Source organism: Microtus oregoni, unplaced genomic scaffold (genome assembly GCF_018167655.1).
Source record: "Microtus oregoni isolate MIOR12 unplaced genomic scaffold, Mior012 000003F_ref0000135, whole genome shotgun sequence".
In the NCBI taxonomy this organism is placed as follows: domain Eukaryota; kingdom Metazoa; phylum Chordata; class Mammalia; order Rodentia; family Cricetidae; genus Microtus; species Microtus oregoni.
Window position 1 is genome coordinate 31,960,485 of NW_024543062.1, and position 25,700 is coordinate 31,986,184.

At 49.7% G+C, this 25,700-nt stretch overlaps 2 protein-coding genes across 3 annotated transcripts in view; one reads left to right on the plus strand and one right to left on the minus strand.

Moving 5' to 3' along the window:
* LOC121446319 (SV2 related protein) overlaps positions 1 to 3,708 on the plus strand; it is a 71,126-nt gene extending 67,418 nt beyond the window's left edge. The window contains exon 16 of the mRNA XM_041648870.1: positions 2,238 to 3,708. Within this exon, the coding sequence (XP_041504804.1) occupies positions 2,238 to 2,444 (207 nt within the window). The 3' untranslated portion in view covers positions 2,445 to 3,708. The remainder of the gene's footprint in view (positions 1 to 2,237) is intronic.
* A 1,672-nt stretch (positions 3,709 to 5,380) lies between these two features.
* Dao (D-amino acid oxidase) lies at positions 5,381 to 23,996 on the minus strand. 2 transcript variants are annotated; one of them, XM_041648907.1, is made up of 11 exons: positions 23,868 to 23,996; positions 19,884 to 20,083; positions 16,906 to 17,020; positions 15,140 to 15,216; positions 14,274 to 14,339; positions 11,219 to 11,273; positions 9,979 to 10,083; positions 9,134 to 9,216; positions 7,913 to 8,030; positions 7,048 to 7,146; positions 5,381 to 5,945 (listed from the first exon to the last, which is right to left on the minus strand). In XM_041648907.1, the coding sequence occupies exons 2-11, from the start codon at positions 20,072 to 20,074 to the stop codon at positions 5,817 to 5,819; spliced, it is 1,038 nt and encodes a 345-aa protein (XP_041504841.1). In that variant the 5' UTR covers positions 20,075 to 20,083; positions 23,868 to 23,996; the 3' UTR covers positions 5,381 to 5,816. The 2 variants fall into 2 exon arrangements, with proteins under 2 accessions (XP_041504841.1, XP_041504842.1); XM_041648908.1 differs by lacking the exon at positions 14,274 to 14,339.
* Between the last annotated feature and the right edge of the window lie 1,704 nt (positions 23,997 to 25,700).

Consider the following 25,700-nt stretch of genomic DNA (forward strand, 5'->3'; position numbering starts at 1 on the left):
AGCTGCAGAGGGATGGAGCTGGGTCTCCAAAGGTCTTCCCAGTAACATTCTAACATAATTTGGTGGCATTAGTACATTTGTAATGCCATGTACCCCTACTTTGTCTACTATGTCATTGCCCCTCAAATCCCTGTATCCATTAGGGGCCACCACCAGCCCCTACTAAACATCTGTCTGTCTGCCCCCTGTCTGCAGATTTTCCTGTCCTGGGTAGTTCAGAAATTGGGGTGCTGGCATCTATTTCAGCATTGTTGTCCCTTTACATGTCACTTCTAATGTCACTAGAGTTGTCAGGGGCAAACCCTGGATCCTGGAAATCCTAATTAGCGTCTCAATGCACCAACTGAAGAGATGGAAAGTTAAGAAAAGCTGAGGGTCATTCACTGCGGTCACATTGGGAAGAGGAACCAATGAAGGGGTTCAGTGACCCCCGCCAAGTCCATCATCAAGAATTAGAGAAACTTCAAGTTTAGCAGAGGCCAAAACAGAGGTTTACATAGTTAGTGGTCCTGGCCACGCTGTGGTCTTCCCCATCCTGGCCAGTCGTCGTCTCTACTCCAGCCTGCAAGATTCTAGCAAGTCCTCAGAACTCTGAGAACTCTTCCTGGGAGACAGGCTCCTTCTGACCAGCACCAGGTTCCAGGCTCCTCCCTCTTCTGGCACTAGACCCCTGGAGCAATCCCAATTCTGGGGTACCATTGTCTCAAAGTAGTCTGAGAGCTGAAGGGGCCACGCCTCTTTAGGATGTCCTCAGGGACAGAGGACTCAGCTCCGCACAGTCTGTGGTCTGACATATGCCATCAGACTGGGTGTTGATTCTTTTCGGTTGGTTTTAGCTTTTGACCCAGCGTCTTACACTGACTTACACCCAGACTTGCACTAACTTAGATTCCGGATTCTCTTGCCTCTGCCTTCCTGGGTGCTGGGATTAAAGCATCACCACTGCCAGGCCAGTGTAGAGAATCTTAAGCCTGACAGGCCTGACCTCAGATCTCAGCTCTATCCTCACTATTATATAAGATTGAATATGTTCTTTAGGCTGTGTGTTTGTTGAGAGATGTCTTATTCTGACCCCAGGCTGGCCTTGACTTTAAGCGATCCTGCTCCTCCAGCCTCTCGGTGCTAGGATCAGAAGTCTGTCATCATACTTGGTGACTTGTATGACTTGGTGGCTTGTCTATGCACTTGAGCCTCTCTCTCCTGTCTGTAAAATGGGGGTGAAGTACTCAGCTTGCCGTCAGTCATATGGCCTTACTGTGGCTCTGAGACAGTCTTTTTTTTTTTAAATTTTATTGAGCTCTACATTTTTCTCTGCTCCCCTCCCTTCCTCTCCCGTCCCCTTCAACCCTCTCCCAAGGTCCCCATGCTCCCAATTTACTGAGGAGATCTTGCTTTTTTCTACTTTCCATGTAGATTAGATCTATGTAAGCCTCTCTTAGTGTCCTCATTGTTGTCTAGGTTCTCTGGGATTGTGAATTGTAGGCTGGTTTTCTTTGCTTTATGTTTAAAAACCACTTATGAGTGAGTACATGTCATAATTGTCTTTCTGGGGGAGCTGGAGAGATGGCTCAGAGGTTAAGAGCACTGACTGCTCTTCCAGAGATTCTGAGTTCAATTCCCAGCAACCACATGGTGGCTCACAGCCATCCATAATGAGATCTGATGCCCTCATATGGCATGCAAGCAAACATGGGAGGAATGTTGTATACATAATAAATAAATAAATCTTAAAAAATTGTCTTTCTGGGGCTGGGTTACCTCACTCAAAATGATATTTTCTAGCTCCATCCATTTGCCTGCAAATTTCAAGATGTTATTTTTTCTACAGTGTAGTACTCCATTGTGTAAATGTACCACATTTTCCTTATCCATTCTTCAGTCGAGTGGCATTTAGGTTGTTTCCAGGTTCTGGCTATGACAAACAAAGCTGCTATGAACATAGTTGAGCACGTGTCCTTGTAGCATGGTTGAGCATCCTTTGGGTATATACCCAAAAGTGTTATTGCTGGGTCTTGAGGAAGGTTGTTTCCTAATTTTCTGAGAAATCACCACACTGACATCCAGAGGGGTTGTACCAGCTTGCATTCCCACCAGCAATGCAGGAAAGTTCCCTTTTCCCCACAACCTCTCCAGCATAAGTTGTCATCAGTGTTTTTGATCTTGGCCATTCTTACAGGCGTAAGATGGAAACTCTGGGTCTCTGGGACATTCTAATCTATCTCCATCTCCTTCCCTAGGTGATGCTGGAATCTTCTGTGTACCTGACCTTGGCCGTCTACAGTGGCTGCTGCCTCCTAGCTGCTGTGGCCTCCTGCTTTTTGCCCATCGAGACCAAAGGCCGAGGACTACAGGAGTCCAGCCACCGGGAGTGGGGCCAGGAGATGGTTGGTCGAGGGACCAGCAATGCAGGTGTCCCCAGGTCGAACTCTGGCTCTCAGGAATAAGAACCCTGGGAGCTGAGCTGGTCTTGAGGTTAGGGAGCTGGCAGAGCCCAGCTGGGCCACTTATGGTCACTGCCGACATCAAGAACTTACCCAAGCGGGTGATGTGGACTGACAGGGTTTTGCGTCTTCTCTGTGTTTGGCCATGTTCGTCAAGGGTCACCCATCCCGAGAAGGTGGGGTGGCATTCGCTCCTGGGGCTTCTCTGTGGTGGGGGAAGGATCTGCATGGGGAAACTGCTACTGTGGGAGGGGCCCAGGAAGCTCAGGGCCAGCCGAGCAGATGTCATACACTTGGAGAGCCACTGCCCGCCAAAAGATCTCCATAGATACAGTCCAAGCCCAGACCCCGGTGACACCTGCCATTTTGTCCAGTAGGTATCTTCTGCACCCTGGCCCCAGGCTTTCTTTGGAATTAAGGTGAGCTAGTGTCTGGCTTATGCAGCTTTTCTGGAGCCAGAGATGCCCTCTGCTTCCTTGCCTGGGCCCCTCTAGATATCTCTCCAGGGCCTTCCAGGTGGAAACTAGCAGATGAATGGGTATTTGAATTTGAGCCAAGCAGCCTCCACCTGGCCCCCTCCCTCTGGAGTTGCCGTCCCCGGCTGCAGAGGGTCCTGATGAGCCTCTGAGGAGAAGAACTGGGTGCCTACCTGGCGATAACCTCAAAAAGTTGTTACCCCATTCCCAGACCTGGAAACTGGAGACTGAGGCCTAGCTGAGGGGAAACTCAAGCCCAAAGCCAGAGTCTGCTGAAATAGTGAAGGTTTTCTGAGCCCTCTGCTTTGGCTCCCTCCTCAGCCCTACTGAATGGCGAGTTCTGGTTTACTCAGGCTTCAGGGCTGTGCTGTGTACAGACGGCTGCACAGACTGGGGGATCTCCAGGGGAAGCTCCCACTGCAGGCCCACTCTGTCTTGGGACCAGGAGCCCATTGCCCCTTCTGGGCCTGCCTTCGCATTCATGCATGGCTCCTCTGTCAAGAGCAGCCCTGGCCCTACAGAGATAGACCCTGGGAGGACACCCTGGCACAAGGTTCAGAAAAGTCCTTGTCAGAGGGGAGGGGAAGCCATTTTCATGGACTCGGGAAGAAGGACCAGAGGTAGATCTCGGCAGGCCGTGTGTACTCCCAGATTCCGGAACCCACGGAGGGAGGAACGAAGCTTGCAGGCCCCACCAAAGGCCAGAGGAGACCGTCCTACCGCCTGACGCACACAGGAAGCAGTCAATGTGCGTTGTGCATTCATCTTATTAAAACGTTGGTGACAGACATTACAGGGCCTGGGTCTGGTCATTGGGGATGGTGTTCTGGTGACAGTTCACTCCAAAGTCAGTGGATGTGGTCCATTCAGGGGAGAGTGCTTTGACTCAGTCTCCTCTCCTATCAGATGCAGGCACCAGGTAAGCTTGGTGGAGACAGCACTGCTAATGGGAGGAAGACACAGTGGTCTCTTCGTGGGGACAGGTTGGTGCCCACCCCCTTAACCCCGTGCTAGCATTCACATTTTAATTTATTATTATTGTTGTTATTGATATTTGAGACAGACTTTCCCAGTGTAGCCCAAGCTAGCCCACTTCTTCCTATCTCAGACTCCCTAGGGCACCACCATTGCCCAGCTCAGTCACATTTTCTTGAATTTTTTAATTTCTCGTAGTTATTTTTGGGCAACTCAGCTGTCCTAAGTAACAGGCAGTCTTTACTTTGCCTCCTTTCCCCTCCCTCTCCCCCCTCCCCCAGCTAGTCAATTTCACTTCTTCATCCTCAAATGACCCAGCTCCCGTGGAGAGGAAGCTGGGGTTGCAGCCTGAGTTCTCCAGGGCTACAGTGGAGAGTGTTGTAGCTTCTACCCAAAGAGCAACAATCAACCCTTGAAGTGACTTCAAGTTTAATGTGGAGTACAAACCTGGAATCCCAACACTTGGGAGGGGGAAGTTGGAGAGTCAGAAGTTCAAGGTTATCCTCAGGCACTTAGTGGGCTTGAGACCACTCTGAGCTTCACGAGACCTCCTCAAAAGCAAAACACTCACACATGCACACACACACACACACACACACACACACAGAGAGAGAGAGAGAGAGAGAGAGAGAGAGACAGAGAGAGACAGAGACAGAGACAGAGAGACAGAGACAGAGACACAGAGAGAGATTGACTCTGCTTTACCTGGGCAGCATGATTCCACACACTAATGCCTGACAAACAGAAGCAGGAAGATTGTGAGTTTGAGTCCAGCCTTGGCTATGCAGACCTCCTGACTTAAGACCTCTCTCCCTCGACACACACACCGAATAAATGGAGTAAACTTTTTTTTTAAAAAAAAATCAGTATTCTGAGCAGGGCAGAGACCTCACAAAGCCTCCGTGCCTCAGAATCCACCAGACCTTGAGCAGAAGGCTAGGAGCTAATTTTAATCAACCTGTTTGTTAGTGGGAATGTCATCTGTTTCTCTTCATATGAGAAATCATTTCAGAAAACGACAAAGGCGCTGCTGGTGAGATGACTCCATAAGTAAGTACCTGATGCCCGGAATTCGATCCCTGGAACCCTGGTATAAGGAGAAAACTGACTGCTACGGGCTGTCCTCTGACCCCAACACATCATGACCATTGTGTCTGCTCACACCCACATACATGGACACAATAGATTAACAAACATAAAGATATGCAGGGTCCCAAGGTTGTACACTTCTCTCACTGATTTCAGGTCTCGAGGATGGGGCTCGGTTCAGTACTGGTGCATTTACCTTGCACGCTCAAGGTCCTGAGTTGTGCCCTCCCCTTCTTTTCCCTACCCTTACACACACACACACACACACACACACACACACACACACACACGTACAACCTCGATCAAGTCTCCTCAAGACCATAGAGATGGCCTTCATGTGGTGAGAATAGGAAGAAAGCATGTCAAGGATCAACCCTGAAGAGAGTTTGGATAGCCACAGAGTGTTTTAATAATGTTGATCAGCAGAGTAGCAAGGGCGGGAGTCCCCCTCCTCCCATTACAATGGTAGACATCAAGTGTGCTGCGAACCACTCTGGAGGTCTAAGCAAAGGTGTCTGACCACTCCTTGGCAGATGAGCCCAGACCCTGCCACCCAGTACACCCAGCCTGAACTCAGTTGTTCTGTTGTGAGAATAGCATTGCTACATGATCTCGACCCCCACCTCTCTCTCGCAAACTGGTTTAGGGCCAGCCAGCATCCTGCAGATGCTTTACCAGATGGGATGTGTGGGGAGGACCAGGATTTCTCCACCTCACACCTTTGTCTAAGGAAGCTGGGGAGCGGGAGTGACAACGATCACCAAAGAAAATATCAATTAATTGGCTGTAAGGGGCTGGGGTGTTCTCATGAAGCAAGCGATGGCCACTTGCGTCCTCAGAGGTGGGATGGCGGCATCCTGGACTTCTTTTCTTCTAGAATTTTTCCAAAGAGGTTAGCTGCCTCCATTGCACAACCCCAGTGAACTGTGACCCCGTAGCCTCCATGACCATAGTTGTGGATGACCTGGGAGAGGAAAGAAATGGTGGCCAGATGCAGAAGGGACATCAAGGAGGGAAGCTTGGCTACAGTGGAAGACCAGGAGCTTTCTAAAGAGCTTGGTTGAACCAGATGCCACAAGCTCTATCAGTGTGTTAGCCAGAGGGTGTGCAAGGCCTGGGACTAGCTTAGGGGAAGCTATCTGAGGAGGGATAGGGTGGTACCCTATCTAGACTCTTGCTTCATTTCCTAGCCCAGGAAATGTAGAACCGTGAAACCTTGAAGTCAGAGACATCTGTTGCAGTGTTTTCTTACTGGTGACTCTCCACACACACACCCAGCTCTGCAGAGGCACACCCAGCTCCTTCATACATACACAAGCATCTGTACACACTCACCTACATACCCGGCTCTGTAGAGGCACACACAGCTCCTCCATACATACACAAGCATCTGTGCACACTCACCTACATACCCAGCTCTGTAGAGGCACACCCAGCTCTTCCATACACACACAGTCATCTGTGCACACTCACCTACATGTGTGCCCCTCTGTCTACACGAGTACAATGTTCACATACATACCCTCCACACACCACTATCTGTCTAAAAGGAGAAACCTAACCTCAGTACAGGGGTTGCTTCCAGCGTGTGCTTGCTCAGTTCATTCCTTTGGCACAGAATGACCAAGGGATTTGATGCTCTCAGCTCCCACCCACAGTGAGGGGACTCAAGAGGCGCCCCTCCAGAAAGATAAAAGTACCATCCCAAAGTGAACATCCTAGAAATAATCTCCAGTCAAGTTCTGTTTACACACACAGCCCTGCCTGTCACCAGTGGTCTTACTTAAGCGGGTGAGATCACCAACGGCAGTCCTGTTTTCTCTCAGGAGGACAGAGAAAGCTGTTCCCATTCGAAGAGCTTCAGGGGAGACCAGGAAGGTCCTGAATCTGTCCTGCCACCAGGCATAAAGTGCCATTTCTCTTTACTCAGTCCTTTCCCATCTCAAGTCTCAGTGTCCCCACTTACAAGTGGAGTGGCCACCACCTGATCTCAATGATGTTTCCCAGGAAATGGCAGGGTTGTTGTTGGAGATGGGGCAAGCGTCACTTCCCTTGACCCAACACACCTCTGCACTTGAAGATCCAAAATGAAGCTTTTCTCTTTCTAGCCGAACCTGAGGCCGGACTGGCCGGAAACCAGTGAGTTCACCAACAATTCTCGCATTCTGGGGAAGAGAAAAGCTGGTAACTCACCTAGCCAGTTTCCTCTGTTGACATATTAGGTAGCTGTGATTTAGCTTTTAGAATCTCATCATTAGTTCCCACACTGTTTAATCACTGGTTGTCAGTTACCAGCCCCCTCTTGCTGTGTGAGGTGTGTATGTGTGTGTGATGTGCAGGTACATACATGCCACAGTGGAAGTCAGAGGACAACCTTAGGTGTCAGCCCTTATCTTCCACCTTGTTTAAACAAGGTCTGTTCACGGCTACATGTGCTAGGCTAGCTGGCTCACAAGCCCAAGGAGTCCTGGTCTCCACCACCCACATTGTCACGGGAGTGCTGGACTTACAGGTGTGTGTTGCCCCATCTTCTCTACGTGAGTTCTGGGGATCAGGTCCTCACCGCTGTGCTGCAATCTTTTATCCCTGAGCCATCCCCTTCTATAGCAATAACCACATCACCAGTAGCCATTGTTCTGGTGTTACCAATGATTCTCACCATGTCATTATCCCCATCACTACAGTTGTCACCACCAACCCAGCACTGCCTCCCACTGATCTTGTTAGCCTCGCCATGATCTTATAGGCATCAAATACACCTGCTCTCTGTGAAAACACTAAGATACCACCCTATGAAGTACCTTCTCAGGAGGGCCAGTTAGGAGTCAAATGCTGCTGTGTACTCCAGTCTGTCTGGGGTTAACTTGCCCACTTATCCCATTAGCGACATCCTCCCATCAGGACCCAGATGCCCTTGACTAGGGCACTGACCTTCAGGGTGGGCTCCAGTTGACAGCATCTTTTCCAAATGCTGTTGTGGTCATGGACACTGTTCAATTCATTCCAGTTCCCCAGCTGGAAGACACCTCCGAGAGTAACTGCCTTGGACCTAGATCAAAATACAGAGGGCTAAGGAAAATGAAGCCTGGCGGATGGAGGCACCTCTCCCCACTCCTTCTTTCTCCACTGAGTCACCCAACCCTGTCATCCTTGCCATCCCTGCTAAACACACCCCACTGCCGCTGTGATCGCCACCAACCCACTGTGCCACCCATCCCCAGCATCGCAATTGCCAATAGTACCGTCATCTCTATCAACAAAGGAGGAGGCTCAGGGGAAAAAGGGCTTGCAGCTCAGCAGTGAGGACCTGAGTTCAGGTGTCTGCAAGTCATGTGAAGATAGACACAGCAGCACACAAACAACAATGTCATCAACACCAACCCTGTCACCATTTATACCACCAAAGCAACACCATCATGATATTGCCACCTCCACCATGCCAATAAAGTCACCCCCAAGACATCTAACACTATAACACCACTCATGTCACTACCAGGCCAGCCAGCACCACCGTGCCATCTCTGCCTGGAATCAGCATCTCTGCCAGGCTGACACCACTGTGCCATCTCTGCCTGGAATCAGCATCTCTGCCATGCTAACACCACTGTGCCATCTCTGCCTGGAATCATCATCTCTGCCATGCCAGCACCAATGTGCCATCGCTGCCTGGAATCAGTATCTCTGCCATGCTAGAAACACACTTCATCTTCATCAACACCAAATGTCTTTCCCACTCCACCACCATCAATGACGGTGATCTCCTTAACACTGACCCTTGACTATGTCACAATGACTGTCAACATCCCCATCAGCACGGTCTTTCCCCGTCAATGACCATGCTACTGTCATTCATCACCACTAGTCCTGCCACCCAGGCGCCACGGTCAACACCGTCAGCACAATTGCTCTCCCCTCTCCACCTGCTGCCTTTCTGACCACCTTTGGAGTCACTGCCTGAGTATCAGGGTTTTTGTCCCGGCTTTACACCACTGCCACCAAAAGGAATGCTCAGGATAAAGCCCGATCAGTGTTGAATCCATCCCACCATCCCAGAGATTTCATTGCCTACGCCCATTTGTAAGACAGGTGGATGGAGTGTTAAGAGGCCATGAAAGCGACCCCTCTGCGACCTTAGATGAGCCAGAGATTTACCCTGGGATGATGTACGGGGAGTTGTAGATGCCAAGGCTTGAGTCGTGGGTGAGGATGAAGTGCTTCATCCACGGGGCCTCCACCTGTTGGTTCAAGGCAGTCACAGTTTGTCAGAGAACGAGGCCAGTGGTTTTCCCTTTAGTTTGCTCCCCTAATGACCCTCTGACCCAAAACTGCAGGAGGGTCACCTGACAGACAGCTCTCCTTGCTCCCCGGAGTATCCTGGGTCTTCACCCCATGTCTGTGGAAAAACCTTAGCCCACAGGAGCAAGCACACACACGTATCAACCCACACAAAGAATGTACACACACTCTGCACACATGTGCACATTCACATCAGTGTGTCCACAAACAGGCAAGCATGCACACACATGCCCCACACATCATGAGAGGCATGGGACAATGGCGATACCGACAGACCAGTTAACCTGGGTTCTAATCCTGCACGTGTTACTTGACACCTCCGTGCTCCAGAGTGTCTGTGTTTGATTGACAAAACCTTCTCAAAGGGTTGTAGCAAGGACTAACTGCTACAAGGATTAATTGATCAACTCAGCACAGTGCTTAGGTGTGAATCGGGCACTTGAGAAGCACTTTAAAAGGCTCGCCATTTTCTTTATAACTCAGGCCTGTGCCATGGCTCCCACATGGTAGAGACATCTCCACCCACGCTTTACTACGGGGAAGAAATTCCAAGACAGAACTTTTGGGGTGCAGGGAGTAGACTGGTCCTTGTTTCTTCAGTGAGTCACCTCCTCGAAGGCTGGAGTCACTCAACAAGACCGCCCACCAGCTTCGGAGTGCTGAGAGCAGGTAAGCAAACTTTCCATTTACCACAGCCTTACCTGAATGATCTGGCCCCGGCCTGGCTGCAGCAAGGCGTCTGTTTGCAGCGCCCCGGCCCATACTCCTGTACAGTTGATGATCACGTCCGCACCTCCTCTTGCCACCTGGCAACAGGAACAGTCAAGAAACAGGAAGGAGTGAGGACTGTCCTGGGCCCTGCCCCCTCCAGCCGCTTTTGTTATTGTTTGTTGTTTTATTTTTGGAGACAGGGTTTCTCTGTGCAGCCTCACCTCAGGCCAGCGAGGACGCTGTGAGACCCTAAGGAGAGACTGCTGGGCAGAGAGGACTGTGGAGAGGGAACTTTCCTAAAATCTTAAAGAAAACTTCACATGGCTGGGCGGGCAGTGGTGGCACACGCCTCTAATCCCAGCACTCGAGAGGAAGAGGCAGGCGATCTCTGTGAATTTGAGGCCAGCCTGGTCTACAGAGTCTCAGGACAGGCTCCAAAGCTACAGAGAGAAGCCCTGTCTTAAAAAAACAAACGAATGAATGAATGTTCACTTTAAGCCAAGATGACTCCAACCTCCATCAGGACCCTTTGGAGCCCATCCTCTTGCCTTCTCTCTGCCGGGATGCTGGCTTCGGCTCTGCCTATGCCCAGAACGTTTGTCAACTCAGACACAGTAAGCACCCTATGCTCCCAGTCCATCCCTGGTGACTCCCTCACAAAGCTATCATGGGCATATAAACTGTTAAGTGTGTTCTGTCTTAGAGCCATGGGGAAGGGGAGCTGTGATAGAGTCAGCCACAGAGCCCACGTGTCGATCAGGGCCAGGCCTGATCCCACGAGCTCAGCACCAGCAGCTGGACATGCTGACCTTTTGCCCGTGTCAAGCATTATTTTGCATTCTGGGACTAAATGAAGGCACACAGCTGGGCTGATAAGACATGGTGGCCCTGACCTCATCACTGTCAATGCTGACGGTGTACCTGTGGCATACCATAGTCGAGTGCCTGGGCATTGCAGAAATGTCAACCAGGTGTCAGTGGGAAGCATGGGAGAGCCTGAACTGCACCGTGGACTAGAGTTGACTCTAAAACAGACCCGGTCCCTCCAACCTCTGGGATTCCATTGTTTCCTTCTTACCACCAACATCGAGAATGCCCAAGGCCTCCTGGGGTTGAGACCAGGCTTAGAGCCTGGGTCAGGCCTGCAGGAGCCCTGAGAGTCTAAGAAGGGGTCTCCCATACAGCAGCAGGAAACAACTTACCTTCCTCCCTCACATCCCTGCCTCTCACCTCTTCAAAAGACTCCACCTTCCGATGGAAGAGCTTCACGCCCCTCTCCGTCAACCTGGAATGAAGAGACACATCAAAGCAGCCCCAAATTCTCTTCTTTGCCACATCCCTCCTAGAGGGCAGCACAGGGAACATTCTAGTGGACATAGCCCCATGTGTCCCAATGTAGCCATTTAGTTCACGGGCACCCAACTGGACCAGTGGCCTGAAAAGCATCCTTCTGAAAACAAGGCCGTCTTGGAGGCCCTGCCCCTCACTGAAAGTCACAGAGCGAGGTGTGCACTGAGATTGGAACACACACCCCATCTCTCTCTTTCTCACAGAGTGAGCTGTGCACTGAGATTGGAACACACACCCCGTCTCTCTTTCTCACAGAGTGAGCTGTGCACTGAGATTGGGACACACACCCTGTCTCTCTCTCACAGAGCAACGTGTGCACTGAGATTGGGACACACACCCCGTCTCTCTCTTTCTCACAGAGTGAGCTGTGCACTGAGATTGGGACACACACCCCGTCTCTCTCTTTCTCACAGAGTGAGCTATGCACTGAGATTGGAACACACACCCCGTCTCTCTCTTTCTCACAGAGCAAGGTGTGCACTGAGATTGGAACACACACCCCGTCTCTCTCTTTCTCACAGAGCGAGCTGTGCACTGAGATTGGAACACACACCCCGTCTCTCTTTCTCACAGAGCAACGTGTGCACTGAGATTGGAACACACACCCCGTCTCTCTTTCTCACAGAGCAACGTGTGCACTGAGATTGGAACACACACCCCGTCTCTCTTTCTCACAGAGCAACGTGTGCACTGAGATTGGAACACACACCCCGTCTCTCTTTCTCACAGAGCAACGTGTGCACTGAGATTGGAACACACACCCCGTCTCTCTTTTCTCACAGAGTGAGCTGTGCACTGAGATTGGAACACACACCCCGTCTCTCTTTTCTCACAGAGCGAGCTATGCACTGAGATTGGAACACACACCCCGCCCCTCTCTTTCTCACAGAGTGAGCTGTGCACTGAGATTGGAACACACACCCCGTCTCTCTCTTTCTCACAGAGCAACGTGTGCACTGAGATTGGAACACACACCCCACCCTCTCTTTCTCACAGAGCGAGGTGTGCACTGAGATTGGAACACACACCCCGTCTCTCTTTCTCACAGAGCAATATGTGCACTGAGATTGGGACACACACCCCGTCTCTCTTTTCTCACAGAGCGAGCTGTGCACTGAGATTGGAACACACACCCCGTCTCTCTTTTCTCACAGAGAGAGCTGTGCACTGAGATTGGAACACACACCCGGCTCTCTCTTTCATTACATTCTGCTGTCATCAGATTGCTTTATATCAAAAGGGACAAACTTTAGGGGTTTGGGGAGAAGAAGCAGAGTTGGACCACTGTCAAATGCACCTTTGTTAGAGCATAACACCAGAGACAGTGGGCCTGGGGACACCCTTCTCTCTCTTTGAATGTCCCAGAGAAGAGCTCAGTGGTGGCATGTCTGCCTAGACTATGCGAGGCCGTGGGTTTGAACTCGGCTCTGAAAACCCATCAAAAGAGTTAGAAACCATAACTATCCAAAGGGTTTTCCCAGAAGGAATTCTAACTACCTAATTTCTTAATGGTGGACACCTGGGAAGAGTCTGGTCAGGGGTCACAACCTCCCAAGAACAAGAGTAGTGTTGCCAGCCCAGTGGTTTGTTGTGGCGCAATTCCCTCAGATCTGTAGCACCCATCCTGGGGAGGGAGGCTCTTGAGACACATGAAGTTAATGAACTCCCCATGACTGGGAAGATGAAACACAAGATTCATGAGGCCCCTCCCCAAGATCACACCAGCAATGACTGGCAAAGGGAGGAGACTCAGGCCAGCTGAGCAGCCCAGGGGAGATTCTCCCAGACTTGCAGCTGCCTCTGAGATGAGCAGAGATCACCAGGGTCACAGTTTTCACCTGTGTTTGGCTGTGCTTTCTGATGACATGGTGTCTTTGAGTCATTCTACTCCTGTAAGTGACCCCTCACCCATATTGCTTTTACTAACTCATTACACTCAATGGTTTCACCAAGTTGAACTTTGATGTAATAATTACTTTAGTCTGTTGTGGGTTCCCTATCTGGGGTGAGTAATCACGTGTGTGTGTGTGTGTGTGTGTGTGTGTGTGTGTGTTGTGGCTTCTCAGGAAAATGCTCACATGACATGGTTCCCAAGTTTGGCTGATAGCTACACTCACCCAGGGAACTTATTGAGATACAAAATTTCTGGACTACTAGGCATGAGACTCTCCATTAATCCCAGCACTTGAGGAGTAGGAATAGGCAGATCTCTGCAAGTTCTGGGTCAACCTGGTCTACATAGAGACCATGCCAGCCAGGGCTATGCTATAGTGAGATCCTGTCTCAAAAGGACAAAGATAAAAACCAAAATTCTGGACCATTGCCTCAGGGCCTCTAACTCAGTGGGTGTGGAGTAGGCTCCTGAAATCCATATTTTAAAAGGTCTTCCCAGATCACAAAGGTCTCCATTTATTTCAGAGTTTTTCAAAATCTTAATAAATTATAGGAAATATATCAAGTCTCCTTTAATATGAATGAAGGTGATCCCCCAAACTAATGTTTGCTAACATAGAACACTACATGATTCATGTTAAAACATGAGTAGTAAGACGGGGCATCTGCCCTTGACAGTATCACTTAACATCGTCCTAGGGATACTTGCAAGGGCAGTTAGAGAAAAAAAATGAAAGGGAGAGAAATGCTTTAGAAGCTAATTTATGTAAGCTATATAACTATATCTATAAAAACACTTAAATCCATTTTAAACCACTATATATGAGCATGAGGGCTTGAGTGAGATCGCTAAGAAGTACAGCAAATAAAAGTCGATGCGGGGACCATCGTCTCCGCACACAGAGAATGAAGGTCAGGACCAGGGACAGCTCCCACACGGCATCCTGGGTTTCTCCTCAGCCTTGGAGTTTGGCAACATGACTACTCTTCTACAGCCTGGTCCCTGCCACCTGACCTTCTCAAAGGAAGCTTCTGCTCTTACCTCTCAGTCAGCCACAGCAGGTACCTCTTCCCCTCTAAAGACAGGCTTGTGTTGAACCAGCCATAGCTAGAGTCAGAGGGGGCAAAGAGGTCAGAATCTGAGGTTTGAGAGTTGCTTTGTATTTTTCTATGAGTACCCAGTGGCTAGAGCTGAGCCACCAGGTGTCGCTTGTGGGGTGATGGTAGGGGTTCAGCTTAATGCATCAAACCATGGCATTCTGGGAAATGTAAATAGAATCTGGATGTTTTGGGGGATGGGGTCAGGTGAGGAGAGGACCAGAGGCCAGGAGTGTGGAAGCACACAGGCTGGGCTGGATTCTGAGTGTGGTCACGTGGTGGTGTGGCCCTGGGAAGTCTTTTAGCCTTTCTGAGGTTCTGTTTCCTCATCTGAGAGAGTGGTTTGACAAAGTGGATTTGCTCGGATTTAAATGCTGAATGTCCTCAAAGGTTCTGTGCACAGGATTGGTCTCTGAGGTGGCACCACTGAGAGGTGATGAGATTAGGAGGTTAGGGCTAGGGAAGGGGCCGCAATCATCAGATGCTTCCTTCAAAGGCCACTGTGGGACTTCATCATTCCCTCTCTTTGCTTCCTAGCTTGAGATACAAGCAGCTCTGACAAGCACCCTCATGAACTAAAACAAGCCTTTTTGCAAAGGTAAGTTGTGTCTAATATTTCATCATATGGATATAAAGTTGATTGACATTTCAGCCCAAAGCCAGAAAGGGGCTGGACTTCAGAAGTAGAGGGTACCAGGGGCTCTAGGATTGAGATGGGATGGCAAATTGGTGCTTCTGTTCCTGGCTGCTTTCTAGACAGTTCTGTCTGAATTGTCATGCCCAGTGTCTTTGCCTGTGACAGGATCTTACCTGTACTCAGGGAATATGTCCATCTCTCTGGGGGTCAGCCTCCGAAATCCCAGAACTGTGTTTCTCCAGGAAGGGTCCTGAGGAGAAAGCAGAGATAGGCTCACAGGGATAGGTGGACTTGATCATCAGGATAACAGAAACTCACAGAATGCTTGCTGGATGACGGACAGTCGGCAGTGTCCAGCTGGACCTCCAGCTCACTCCTGCTGCAAACCACATCCTCTCAGAGAATCTCCAACAAAGAAAAGGTGCCAAAAAGACTAGTTCTACATTCTTGGTGGCTGTGGCAGCTCCTCCCCTGAAGCTGCCAATAACCCAAAACCCTACCTAAAACAGTCATCTTTGGCCATTCTTGGGCACAAACTCAGTTTGTGGAGGATTCATCATCAACCCTCGTCTACAAGGTATATAAGCTCCATGCTTTAGTTCAGCCATGTAGCTTCTCTGGCCCAATCTCTGGGGTGAGAGGACTCACTGGGAGTTGCTTCCTCAAATATACCTGTTTCTTTGCTTTTTCAACTTGATTTGATTTAGCTTATGGCATCGGTCAAGAAACCTATTATCTGGTTACAGAAAACCTATTGGGCAGCATTTACTTATATGGCTCTGTTGTTGGGTCTCCACAACCAGCCATTGAGGTGGATGCAGTACAGACAGACCAAATAACCTTAGAGAGGTCAAGTCTTGTTGTCTAAAGTCACACAACGAAGAGGTAGAGCTGAGATGTGAACTCACACAATTAGGCTCAAGTCTATGCTCACTCTGCTTAGCATCAAGTAAGTGGTGGGAAGAGACAGAGAATCTCAGTGGACCTGAGGCTGGGGGTGTAGCTCAGGGACAAGACACTTGATCCTCACCTCCACCAAAATAAAAATAAATAAACAAACAAATAAATCTAATTTGAATGCAAGTCAGTGACCTCTTAGTACTTCCCCAGCTCAGAACCCCAGCCCCAACTGTGCCCTGTTAGGTCCAAACCCCCCCTCAAATGGCAGTGCTGGTGATGTTGTCCTAAACAGGATTTTGGCAGGGTAAGCAGATGAATTGTGAAAAGTTTCTGGTCCTCGATAAGCCTCTCTGCCGACACAGCAATCCACATCAGACCAAATCAAACTGAATTAGAAAAAGCCCAGGTTTAATGAATAAAATGCTCCTGAATGATTTTCCCCAGAGAAGAGACAGGAAAGAGAGACTGGAAAACATGTCTGTTCTCTGAGGAGCAATTTAAATACCCCGTGGGAGTGGTCTTGAGCATCTCTGGGGGAGGCATCATCATTTGATGGGCTTTCTGAGATGTGGCAGGGTTTGGAGAGAGATGGGGGAGGGGGCTTGGGTTGGAACTTCCACCCAAACATTCTAGATTCTTTGGGTATATGGATGCCAGGGGTTGAGATTGTTATTGGGTAAACAAACCTAAAGGTGGGTTTCTGGGTTTGTGTTCACCAGAAAAGCAGAACAGGGAACACCCCTAATCCTCCAGGAATCTCCTTTAACCTTCCTTCCCTCAAAGGTCAGCTACCTTGGGTAAGGACACCTATTTCCCTCTCTACTCTATAGCCTGTATCAGTCAGATCCACAGCCCACGGACATAAAATCTACTGGCTTTTCTCCCATTTTGCTCTTCTTTCTATCTCTCTGATACACCCCAAGAGAGGGCCTTGGCAATTTGGATCCCAATCCTTTCACTCTGCCCTCAGAGTGGTCTAGCTCTGTAGTTTCTCCGCACCATTGCATGTTGCCCTCATGGTCAAGGACTCATGGCTCACCGGAACTTCGTGTTGGAAGAGATTGTAGCCTGAGATTAGGGACAAGCCCATTTTTTCAGCATCTTGAGAATGGATGTGGCTCAGCAGGTAGTCGAAGGTTTGCTGACCCCACTCCCTGGAAACGTAAGAAATATCACATGTGAGTCTCTTCTGCCAGTTACTGTAAAACCTGAGTTTAGGTCAAGAAATGAAAATCGTTTTAGCCCCTACCTTGTGAGACCTTAAGGAATTTGACAACCTAGAGCTGAGGCCCCTCTCCCCTTCCCCCTTTTTTTCCTGTGCACAAATTCTTTTTAGACTACCCAATAATCTGATTCCAGCACTCGAGAGGCAGAGGCAGGTGGATCTCTGTGAGTTTGAGGCCAGCCTGGTCTACAGAGCAAGTTCCAGGACAGTAAGGGCTACTCAGAGAAGCCCTGTCTCAGGGAAAACCACACACACACACACACACACACACACACACACAGAGAGAGAGAGAGAGAGAGAGAGAGAGAGAGAGAGAGAGAGAGAGATGAGTGGTTGGACCTCAGTCAATGGCGAAAGGACACAGCCACCATTTGGGTTGGAATAAAGCTTGAATACACTTCTTGTCTTCATGTGTTTGGTCTTCTGGGCACACCCTCTTGATCATATAAGGGTTGCCTTGTCCAGATACTTCACTTGGAATATTTTTTTCTTTCTTTGTGACCCCAAACTTATTCCTAATCAAAGTGGCATCAGGGTCTTGGTTACTCAGAACTGTTCAGGTCAGCCTGTGTAGTGCAAAACCCAGACATCCACAGGGCTCCCTCCTTCAGTGCTCCAAACAGCTCTCCCACACCCAGCTTCCCAGATGGAAACCAGGAAGAAAAGCATTCCATAGTACACCCCAGAAACATGCCTGGAGTCTGGGCTCACACTGGGAAGGCTTTGAGAACTGGGAACCACACAGAGCAGCCTGGAGCTGAGCACCCCCACTGTGAGCCACAGGGGACAGGACACAGACACTGGCTTGTCCCTCTTCTTGGGCACATATCTGGCTCCATTCTAGCCAGGCTGGGCCAGTGCTCGCTGGCTGAAGACTCTGTGCCTGGTCCATTGTCCTCAAGAAGCTAACATCAAGGTCATGTGTAGGACCACACACCTTTAAAATCCTAGAAGGAGGCAGAGACAGGCAGATCTCTATGAGTTCGAGGCCAGCCTGATCTACGTAGTGGGTTCCAGAGCTACAAGGTGAGACTCTGGCTCAAAAAAAAAAAAAGAAAGAAAAAAGAAAAAAAATAAAGAAAGATTGGAAGCAACCTTGTAAGTGACCTTGGGAGCTGTGTTTGAGGATGAAGACACAACGTGGAAGCAACACCATGGACAGAAACACGGTTTCTGAGATTCTTGACAGGAGTGAGCGTTAGGGTCTGTGTGATGTCACCCACTGAGGGTTCGTGTTGACACCTGTCAGCTACTAAATACACATTATGGTCTTCTGTGCCTTCTTCAGTCAACTCCCTTAGCCTTGGCAATCTCTGCATGCATCAGTGCTGTGGCATTGCAAGCCACCCAGCGCTGCGAAGGTCCCAGCGCTTGGAGCTCCTCACAGGATAGGCCTCCACATTTGTTTATTTCCTGTGTGTGTATACTCACACACGCACCTGCTGTGGTCCTCATGGGAAGGTTGGAGGATGGCTTTGGGTGCTGCCCCCATCTTCCACTGTGTGTGTTTGCTGTTTGCTGTGTGTGCTCTGGGCTAGCTGGGCTGTGAGTTTTGGGCGATTCTCTGATGTCCTCCTGAAGTCGCCCTAACAAGGATAGCCTGGAATTACCGATGTTAGTGATTACATCCAGCTTCAAAGTGGATTCTGGGGATCTTGACCCACGTGGTCAGACTTGAGTGACAAAGGCGTTACATTCTGAGCCTCTCCCTCGCCACTCTGTTCCAGTTTCAGAGACAAGCCCGTGGTGATGGCTTTGAGAGCTGAAGTTATAAGTTTAAATTATTGTGCTTAAGTTACCTAGCATGCAGAAATGCCTCTAACCTGTAAGCCCCACTTGCCCAAGGACAGACAACTTATGTTGTTCATGTAAGTTAACAACCCATGTGTTTTTACTTCTGTAAACAAGGTTGGTTGTCCCAACTGCACAGGATGTGCTGGGTCATACACAGGCAGGAAGTACGTCAGGTATCTGAGGCCATTCCCTAGCAATCCCAGGTATGGACCTGGCCAGTGTCCATCATCCTGGCCAGTATTTAATAATGCTTGTTTCAGGTGTGTGTGTGGGGGGGCTGGCACACATCTTTAATCCCAGCACTTGGGAGGCAGAGATAGGCGAATCTGTGAGTTCAAGGCCATCCTGGTCTACAGAGTGAGTTCCAGGACAGTTGGGCTGTTACACAGAGAAACTCTTTCTCAGAGGGGGAAAAAAAATGTTTGCTTTAGATTTAGCTCAAAAACTGTGGTAGTGGTCTTATTCTTGGCTAGATGGGATCAACAATGCCCAGGATGACTTTCATAGGATCGGGAACCACAGCTATGTCTGCTGTCCAGATCAGTATTTCTTTTGTTTGGTTTTGTTTGTTTGTTTTGTTTTTTCGAGACAGGGTTTCTCCGTAGCTTTGGAGCAGATCATTATTTCTTACTGCTTTATTCGTCTTTCCTTATTTATTTACTCTTTAAAAACAGTCTCCCTGTGTACTCTTGACTAGCCCAGGACTTTAGATCACGCTGGTCTCCAGCTTGCAGGGACTCTACATTTGTTCCTCTGCTTCCTGAGTTACAGGATGACGGGTAGGTGCAGTCACCTGGCTGTTTATGTTTTAATCTAAGTCTTGTGTCATCCTTGATGACCTCAAGCTTATAGGCCACTCCCCTCTACCCCCAAGCGCGGGGACACAGGTTGGAGCTTCCATAAGGGACTTGTCCTTGGCCATAGAATTGTGATAAAAGGCTTCCTCTGTGGACCCAGCTTTCTGAGGCCCAAGACTGCCACATGGGACCTCTACTCACGCTTCCTGTGGGTTGCTGGAGTCCGAGAGATAGGGCTGCCATAAGCCCGCAGCCACGTCGCTGGTGGTGAACGGGGTGAAGCGGTCTGCGTAGACCTTCAAGTGCAGTGGCTGCGCTGGGTGGAAACGCTCGTGAATGCAGAGGGCCGTGGACAGTCCAATGACTCCCGCTCCAATCACGACCACACGCATCACACCAGCCTGCGAGAGGAGAGAGTGGGTTGAGGGTCACTGTCACCACCACCATCAGGGTGGGCTCCTGATGGCCTGGAAAGCACCAAGCACGCTGCCCAGTCCCTTCCATTGGTGATGACCACGAGTCCAAGATTCTAGAATGTAAGGGGTAGTCTCCCAATTTTTAAAAAAGGTTTGCCTTATTTTGTATGTATCTATATGTGGATGCGTATGCACGCGTATGCATGTGTAACCTGGGTGCAAGGCACCAAGAGGAGGCAAAGAGGGTATCAGGTCTCCTGGAGCTGGGCTTACGGGGGTTTGGAGACCCCTGACCTGAACTTGAGGCCTCTGGAAGAGCAGTGCAGGCTCTTAACTCTTGGCCATCTTTCCATCCTCAAGATTCTGTTTTCAAGTAGAAACCCTGAGCTGTGCCTGATAAAAGTAAATAAATAAGGAAAGAAGAATAAATCAGTAAGAAACAGGGATCTGCTTCAAAGCTACAGAGAAACCCTGTCTCGAAAAACCAAACCAAACAAACAAAAAACAAAACAAAAGCAATGATGATCTGATAATTGCGGTTGGTCCCAACCACCGGTATTGCAGGCTAGTCAGGTGGGCTGTCAACCCTGGGTAAGCTACTAAGTTGCAACTTAGCAAGACAAACCTGGGGAGGGGTGGGGGAGGGTTAGGGAGATGGGGAGTGGGGGAGTGGACAGGGAGACAATAAAGGCAAAGCAGCTCCAGTGTGGAGGAGAAGCTCCCACCCTCAGAGACCACCTATCATGTACCACGAACTACAGCTTCACTCATTCTCATACCTAAGCCTCCTGTGTCCTTCTGAGGTCAGGGCTGCTGCTTTTGGTCCCACTCTACAGATAAGGAAACTGAGGTTCAGAGGGTGGAGTGTCTCACACACACCATCACCAAGTGGTTGTGTTGGAATTTAACTGGAATTCAAGTAAATGCAGGACACATTTGCTGCACCCCTACTATGCGCCGGGCTGCCAGTAGCATCCCTGATGCAGGTTTGCCCTCAGGACCGCCTCTTCTGGCAGAGGACTAGGCCTGCCTTGGGGTACTGAGCTGGCTGCACCTTGGGATGTTCAGGCCTAGTAGCTTTTGACCTTGGGCCTTTCAGCCAACTCCTGTGAGGCGGAACAAAGGGATTGTGTGTGTCCGGAAGAGCCAAGCTCAACTCTCCTCCTCTGCACTCAGCTGACCTCCCACAGACCCCGGCTCTTGGCAACACCAGCCTGCGGCCCTGAACAGCGGAACATTCTCAATATGGCCTAGTTTTGCAAAGGGGGATGGCTGCAGGCCACGAAGGCTGGATTCTGCTGGGGTTTCCGATGCCAAGCTGGGGACTGAGTCCACAAACAGAGGGTGGCAGCTTGAAGTCTGCACTTGGATGTTGGGGTTTAGGAAGCAGAGCCCCCTATCCTCCCTCTGCACCCACACCCCTGAGACAAGACTACTTCATTAGTAAAACAGGAGCAACTCCAATCTCATCAGCTGTCTTGAAGAATCAATGCCGGGCTCGGCAGTGGTTTCTGTTATGGTGCCTGGTCAGCCTTCAGTACATAGTACCCAGTAGCCAGTACAAGTGCTCAGTACACAGCACACAGTACTCGGTACACAGTACTTAGTATACAACAGTCAGTATTCAAATACTGCACAGTACTCGATACTCAGTACACAGCACACAAGTACACAGTACTTAGTACACAGCACACAAGTACACAGTACTTAGTACACAGCAAGCAGTACTCAGAACACAGCACACAGTACACAGCACACAGTACACAGGACACAATACACAGTACTCAGCACACAGGACACAGGACACAATACACAGTACTCAGTACGCAGCACACAGTACACAGTACACAGCACACAGTACACAGTACACAGCACACAGTACTCAGTACGCAGCACACAGTACACAGTACACAGCACACAGTACTCAGTACGCAGCACACAGTACTCAGTACGCAGCACACAGTACTCAGTACACAGCACACAGTACTCAGTACGCAGCACACAGTACACAATACTCAGCACACAGTACTCAGTACGCAGCACACAGCATGCAGTACACAGAAACTATAGTCTGATGGATTAGCAGGGCAGACTTGCTCAGCTCAGCCTAGCTCTGACAGGCACTGATGGTGTGAGCCTAACCAAGTCACTGGACCTGACTGGTAAGGGAGAGCAGCTCCCAGCCCGCCCAGAAGAGGAGAGCGTGTGCTATCAATGATCACATCTGACGCGACACAGGTAGCTCTTCGTGGAGTGCAATGTGAAGGCGTGCAGTCCTAATTTGAAGCAGGAGCCAGACTGCTGCAGCCGTGGACCAGCCCCAGGTAAGATCATCCATGCATGCAGTCATGAACGGGTCTGCAAATGCTTAGCTCTGGAATCGAGTCAACCGTTTCATTGTGGTTGCTGCCGTTTTTACGCTAGTGATGTGATGCTCCTGTTTTATGGCCAGTTGCTATAACACAGGTGTTTGGAAGGTGTATCCTCAAATATGAACCAGTGGAGTTCTTACATTGATCAGAAAGAGAGAGACCGAGAGAGACAATAAAGACAACATAAACATGGCACAGGAGAGCCTATTTGGACCCCACCATCAGTAAAGGCACAAGACGCAATGCAGACAGCCCAACACCTTAATCCTACAGTCAACTGCTCTAGGAGAAATGTCCTTTGTTGTCATCGAAACCAGGGACAGAAGCTGAAGGAGAGGAGAACCAGCTGACAGCCCCACCTACCGCCTGTGTGGGACACACTCAGATCTCATCTAGTTCGGCCTGAGTGAATCTCGCTGCACCCTAGAAATATTTAAGCGGAGACAGAGATCAGTTGGCCCCAACTTTTCTTTTTGTGTTTCTGATTATAACCTTTGTCTCCTCGAAAGCAATCGGAGGAAGCATTGTGTGCCTTTGTCATGTGCTCTTAATAACATGAAGGACTTGTAAAACTAAAAAGCCAGCTCAGCCAGGTTACACCAAGTGACTTTATCTTGTACAGGTGCTATTTCCAGCTCACCTTTAAATTGGGACAACAGTTACAAGAGACTGAGGACCAAGCCCCTCCCCAGTATAATGATAAAGACCCTTTTTATCACTTACTAGGCACGGGTCAGCATCAGACATTTTATATCCATCTGCCTTCTAATTCTCAAATTCACCCTGTAAGATGAGTCAAGATCCCACATCCAGAGCCTTCAAGACGGCTTGGCTGGTGAAGGTCCCTGCCTCTACACCTGACAGCCTGAGACCCACGTGGTGGAAAGAGAGAAGTTGTCCCAGAAGTTTTCTTTTGGCCTCCCCATGTAGAATGTGGCAAGTGTGAGTCATCCCCATCCCAAATCAATTAAACAATAATATAATAAAGACATTTGATCAAAGACACTGTGTTCTGAGTTGGGCATGGTGGTGTATGCCTTTAATCCCAGGACTAGGGAGGCAGAGGAAGGTGGATCTCTGAGTTCAAGGCCAGCCTGGTCTACAGACTGAGTTCCAGGACAACCAGGGCTACACAGAGAAACCCTGCCTCAGAAAACAAACAAGAAAGCAAAAGGTTCTGTGTTCCGGAGAGAGGGAAACTGAGGCTTGGAGAGGTAGCGTTCTTAACCCACTGTTCCCATCTGACTCCATGGGGCACGGTGCCATCTCTCTGAAGGATGTTTTCTTGACTGTCTTTCTTTCTTTTTTTGTCACCAATCTCAAGCACAGTTGTTGGCTTGGGGAAGTCGCCTTGTTGCTCTGTCCCCTGCCCCAGCACGCATTCATCTGCCACTTACCGCTGAGTCCAGGTTTCTGGAGGAAAAAGGTGTGTGGTTGCAGGTTCCCGTTTCTGGCAGGAATGTTCCAGATTCTGGGGTGTGTTGACTTCAGCCCTCAGCCCACCAGCTAGGACTGGAACACAAGGTCAAAGTCTCCGGCAGTGGAGGGGGGGGGGCACAGAGCAAGGGGTGGGGCTAGACATTGTGCAGCTCCCAGAGACAGAACTTAGTCTGGCAAAGGAACCTCATGTCCCCTGGCTCTAGTGAGCTGCCTGACTTTCTGGCTGATCCCAAGCCCCTGTAGACAGGCCCGTGGGGAGGAGGGGTTCGTGGGCACAAGAAGACCTATCTCCCTGGCCAGCTGGAGATGAGCCTCTTCCCTCCCTCTTGCTGCCACTCAGCGGAGGGGAGGATCAGTCCCTGGGCCATTGTGGACCAAAGGCAGAAGACAGGGACTTCCGGGCCAGTCAACTAGCTCACTGCTGTTCTGGGACACAGGACAGATGAGACTGAGAAGGGGTGCTGTCTGGGCAGCGAGGATGTGTGGGCGGCGAGGATGTCCCAGAGACAAAAGCAGCAGGGCTCCAGTCCTTCTTCTGCCAAGGCTAGACCTTCAGCCTGGAAAGGGAGAACAAAACTCATCTGGCCCCAAGAGGGGAGGGGAACTGCGATGGTCCAGCCTCTACTCCGAGCCCCGAGCTCAGTGACATCCATGGAGAAGGAAGCAGGAATAACAGAGGCAGGATCCCAGGGCCACATGCATGCTAGGCAGGCACCCTGCCTCTGTATAGCCACAGCCTGCTCTTTCATAAGAGCGCATGGCAAAGTCCTCTTTTCACTTATCATCCTATCTCGACCTTAGAATAGTCACATGTCTCTCTTACCTTGCTACCCCAGCAAAGTTCCTCGGGACTCTGATTCACCACCCCACACTTGGAGGTTTACAGGAGTGAGCCGTGTTGTGGTCATTTCCTATTCCCATCCTCCAGTGCTCTACGTTTGACTGATCTGATGGGACCAGTTCTGAGCCTTCAGCTGGTCCAGCCCTTTAAGGTATGTGCTGTTCTTCACTACTCCCATGTCAGAGCTGGCCCGACTCTATGGTATATGCACACTGGAGATTAAGATGCACCCAGTCAAAAAGCTTGTATGAGAATGTCCTTAGCCCCAAACTAGAAACAGAAAAATTACAGTTCACTCTCCCTCCCTCCTGCGTGCTCTCTCTCTCTCTCTGTTTCTCTGTCTCTCTGTCCCCCCTCCATTCTTTTAGTGAGAAATTATCTCCCCAGGTATCCCAGAAGTGGTTTAAAACTGATAATCATTGAAATCAGAGGCCCCAGAGCTATGGAAGCAATTTTTGTTTATTTGGCCAGAGTGACAGGAGTAGAAGGGTTTTTCTATCCATGGTTGATGAACAGCACGATTCCCTTGTCATCCTCTTAACACACCCAGGCCAGTGCAAAACCTGAGAAAATTCTCAAATCAGAAGCCAGGGTGAGAAGGAGGAGTCGAGGTTAGAAAACAAGCCTTCTGCCTGGAGTCTAGTCAGGGTCACGTCAGCCAGATTGGCCTCTAGCTTGCTGCTGGGCCAAGCATGACCCTAAAGAGCTGGCCCTCCTGCCTCTGCTTCCCAAGTGCCAGCAAGTGCCAGCATTACAGGTATGCTGGTCTGTGCTGGTTGGTAGTGCTGGGGATCAAACCCAGGACTTCCTGCAGGCTAGGCAACCATGCCAACACATGGACATCTCTGTTTTAATTGTTTAGTTTGTCTTTTGTTTGTTTTGAGACAAGCTCTCACTGATTAGTCCAGATAGTCCTGGAACCCTCCATGCTCCTGCCTCAGCCTCCTGA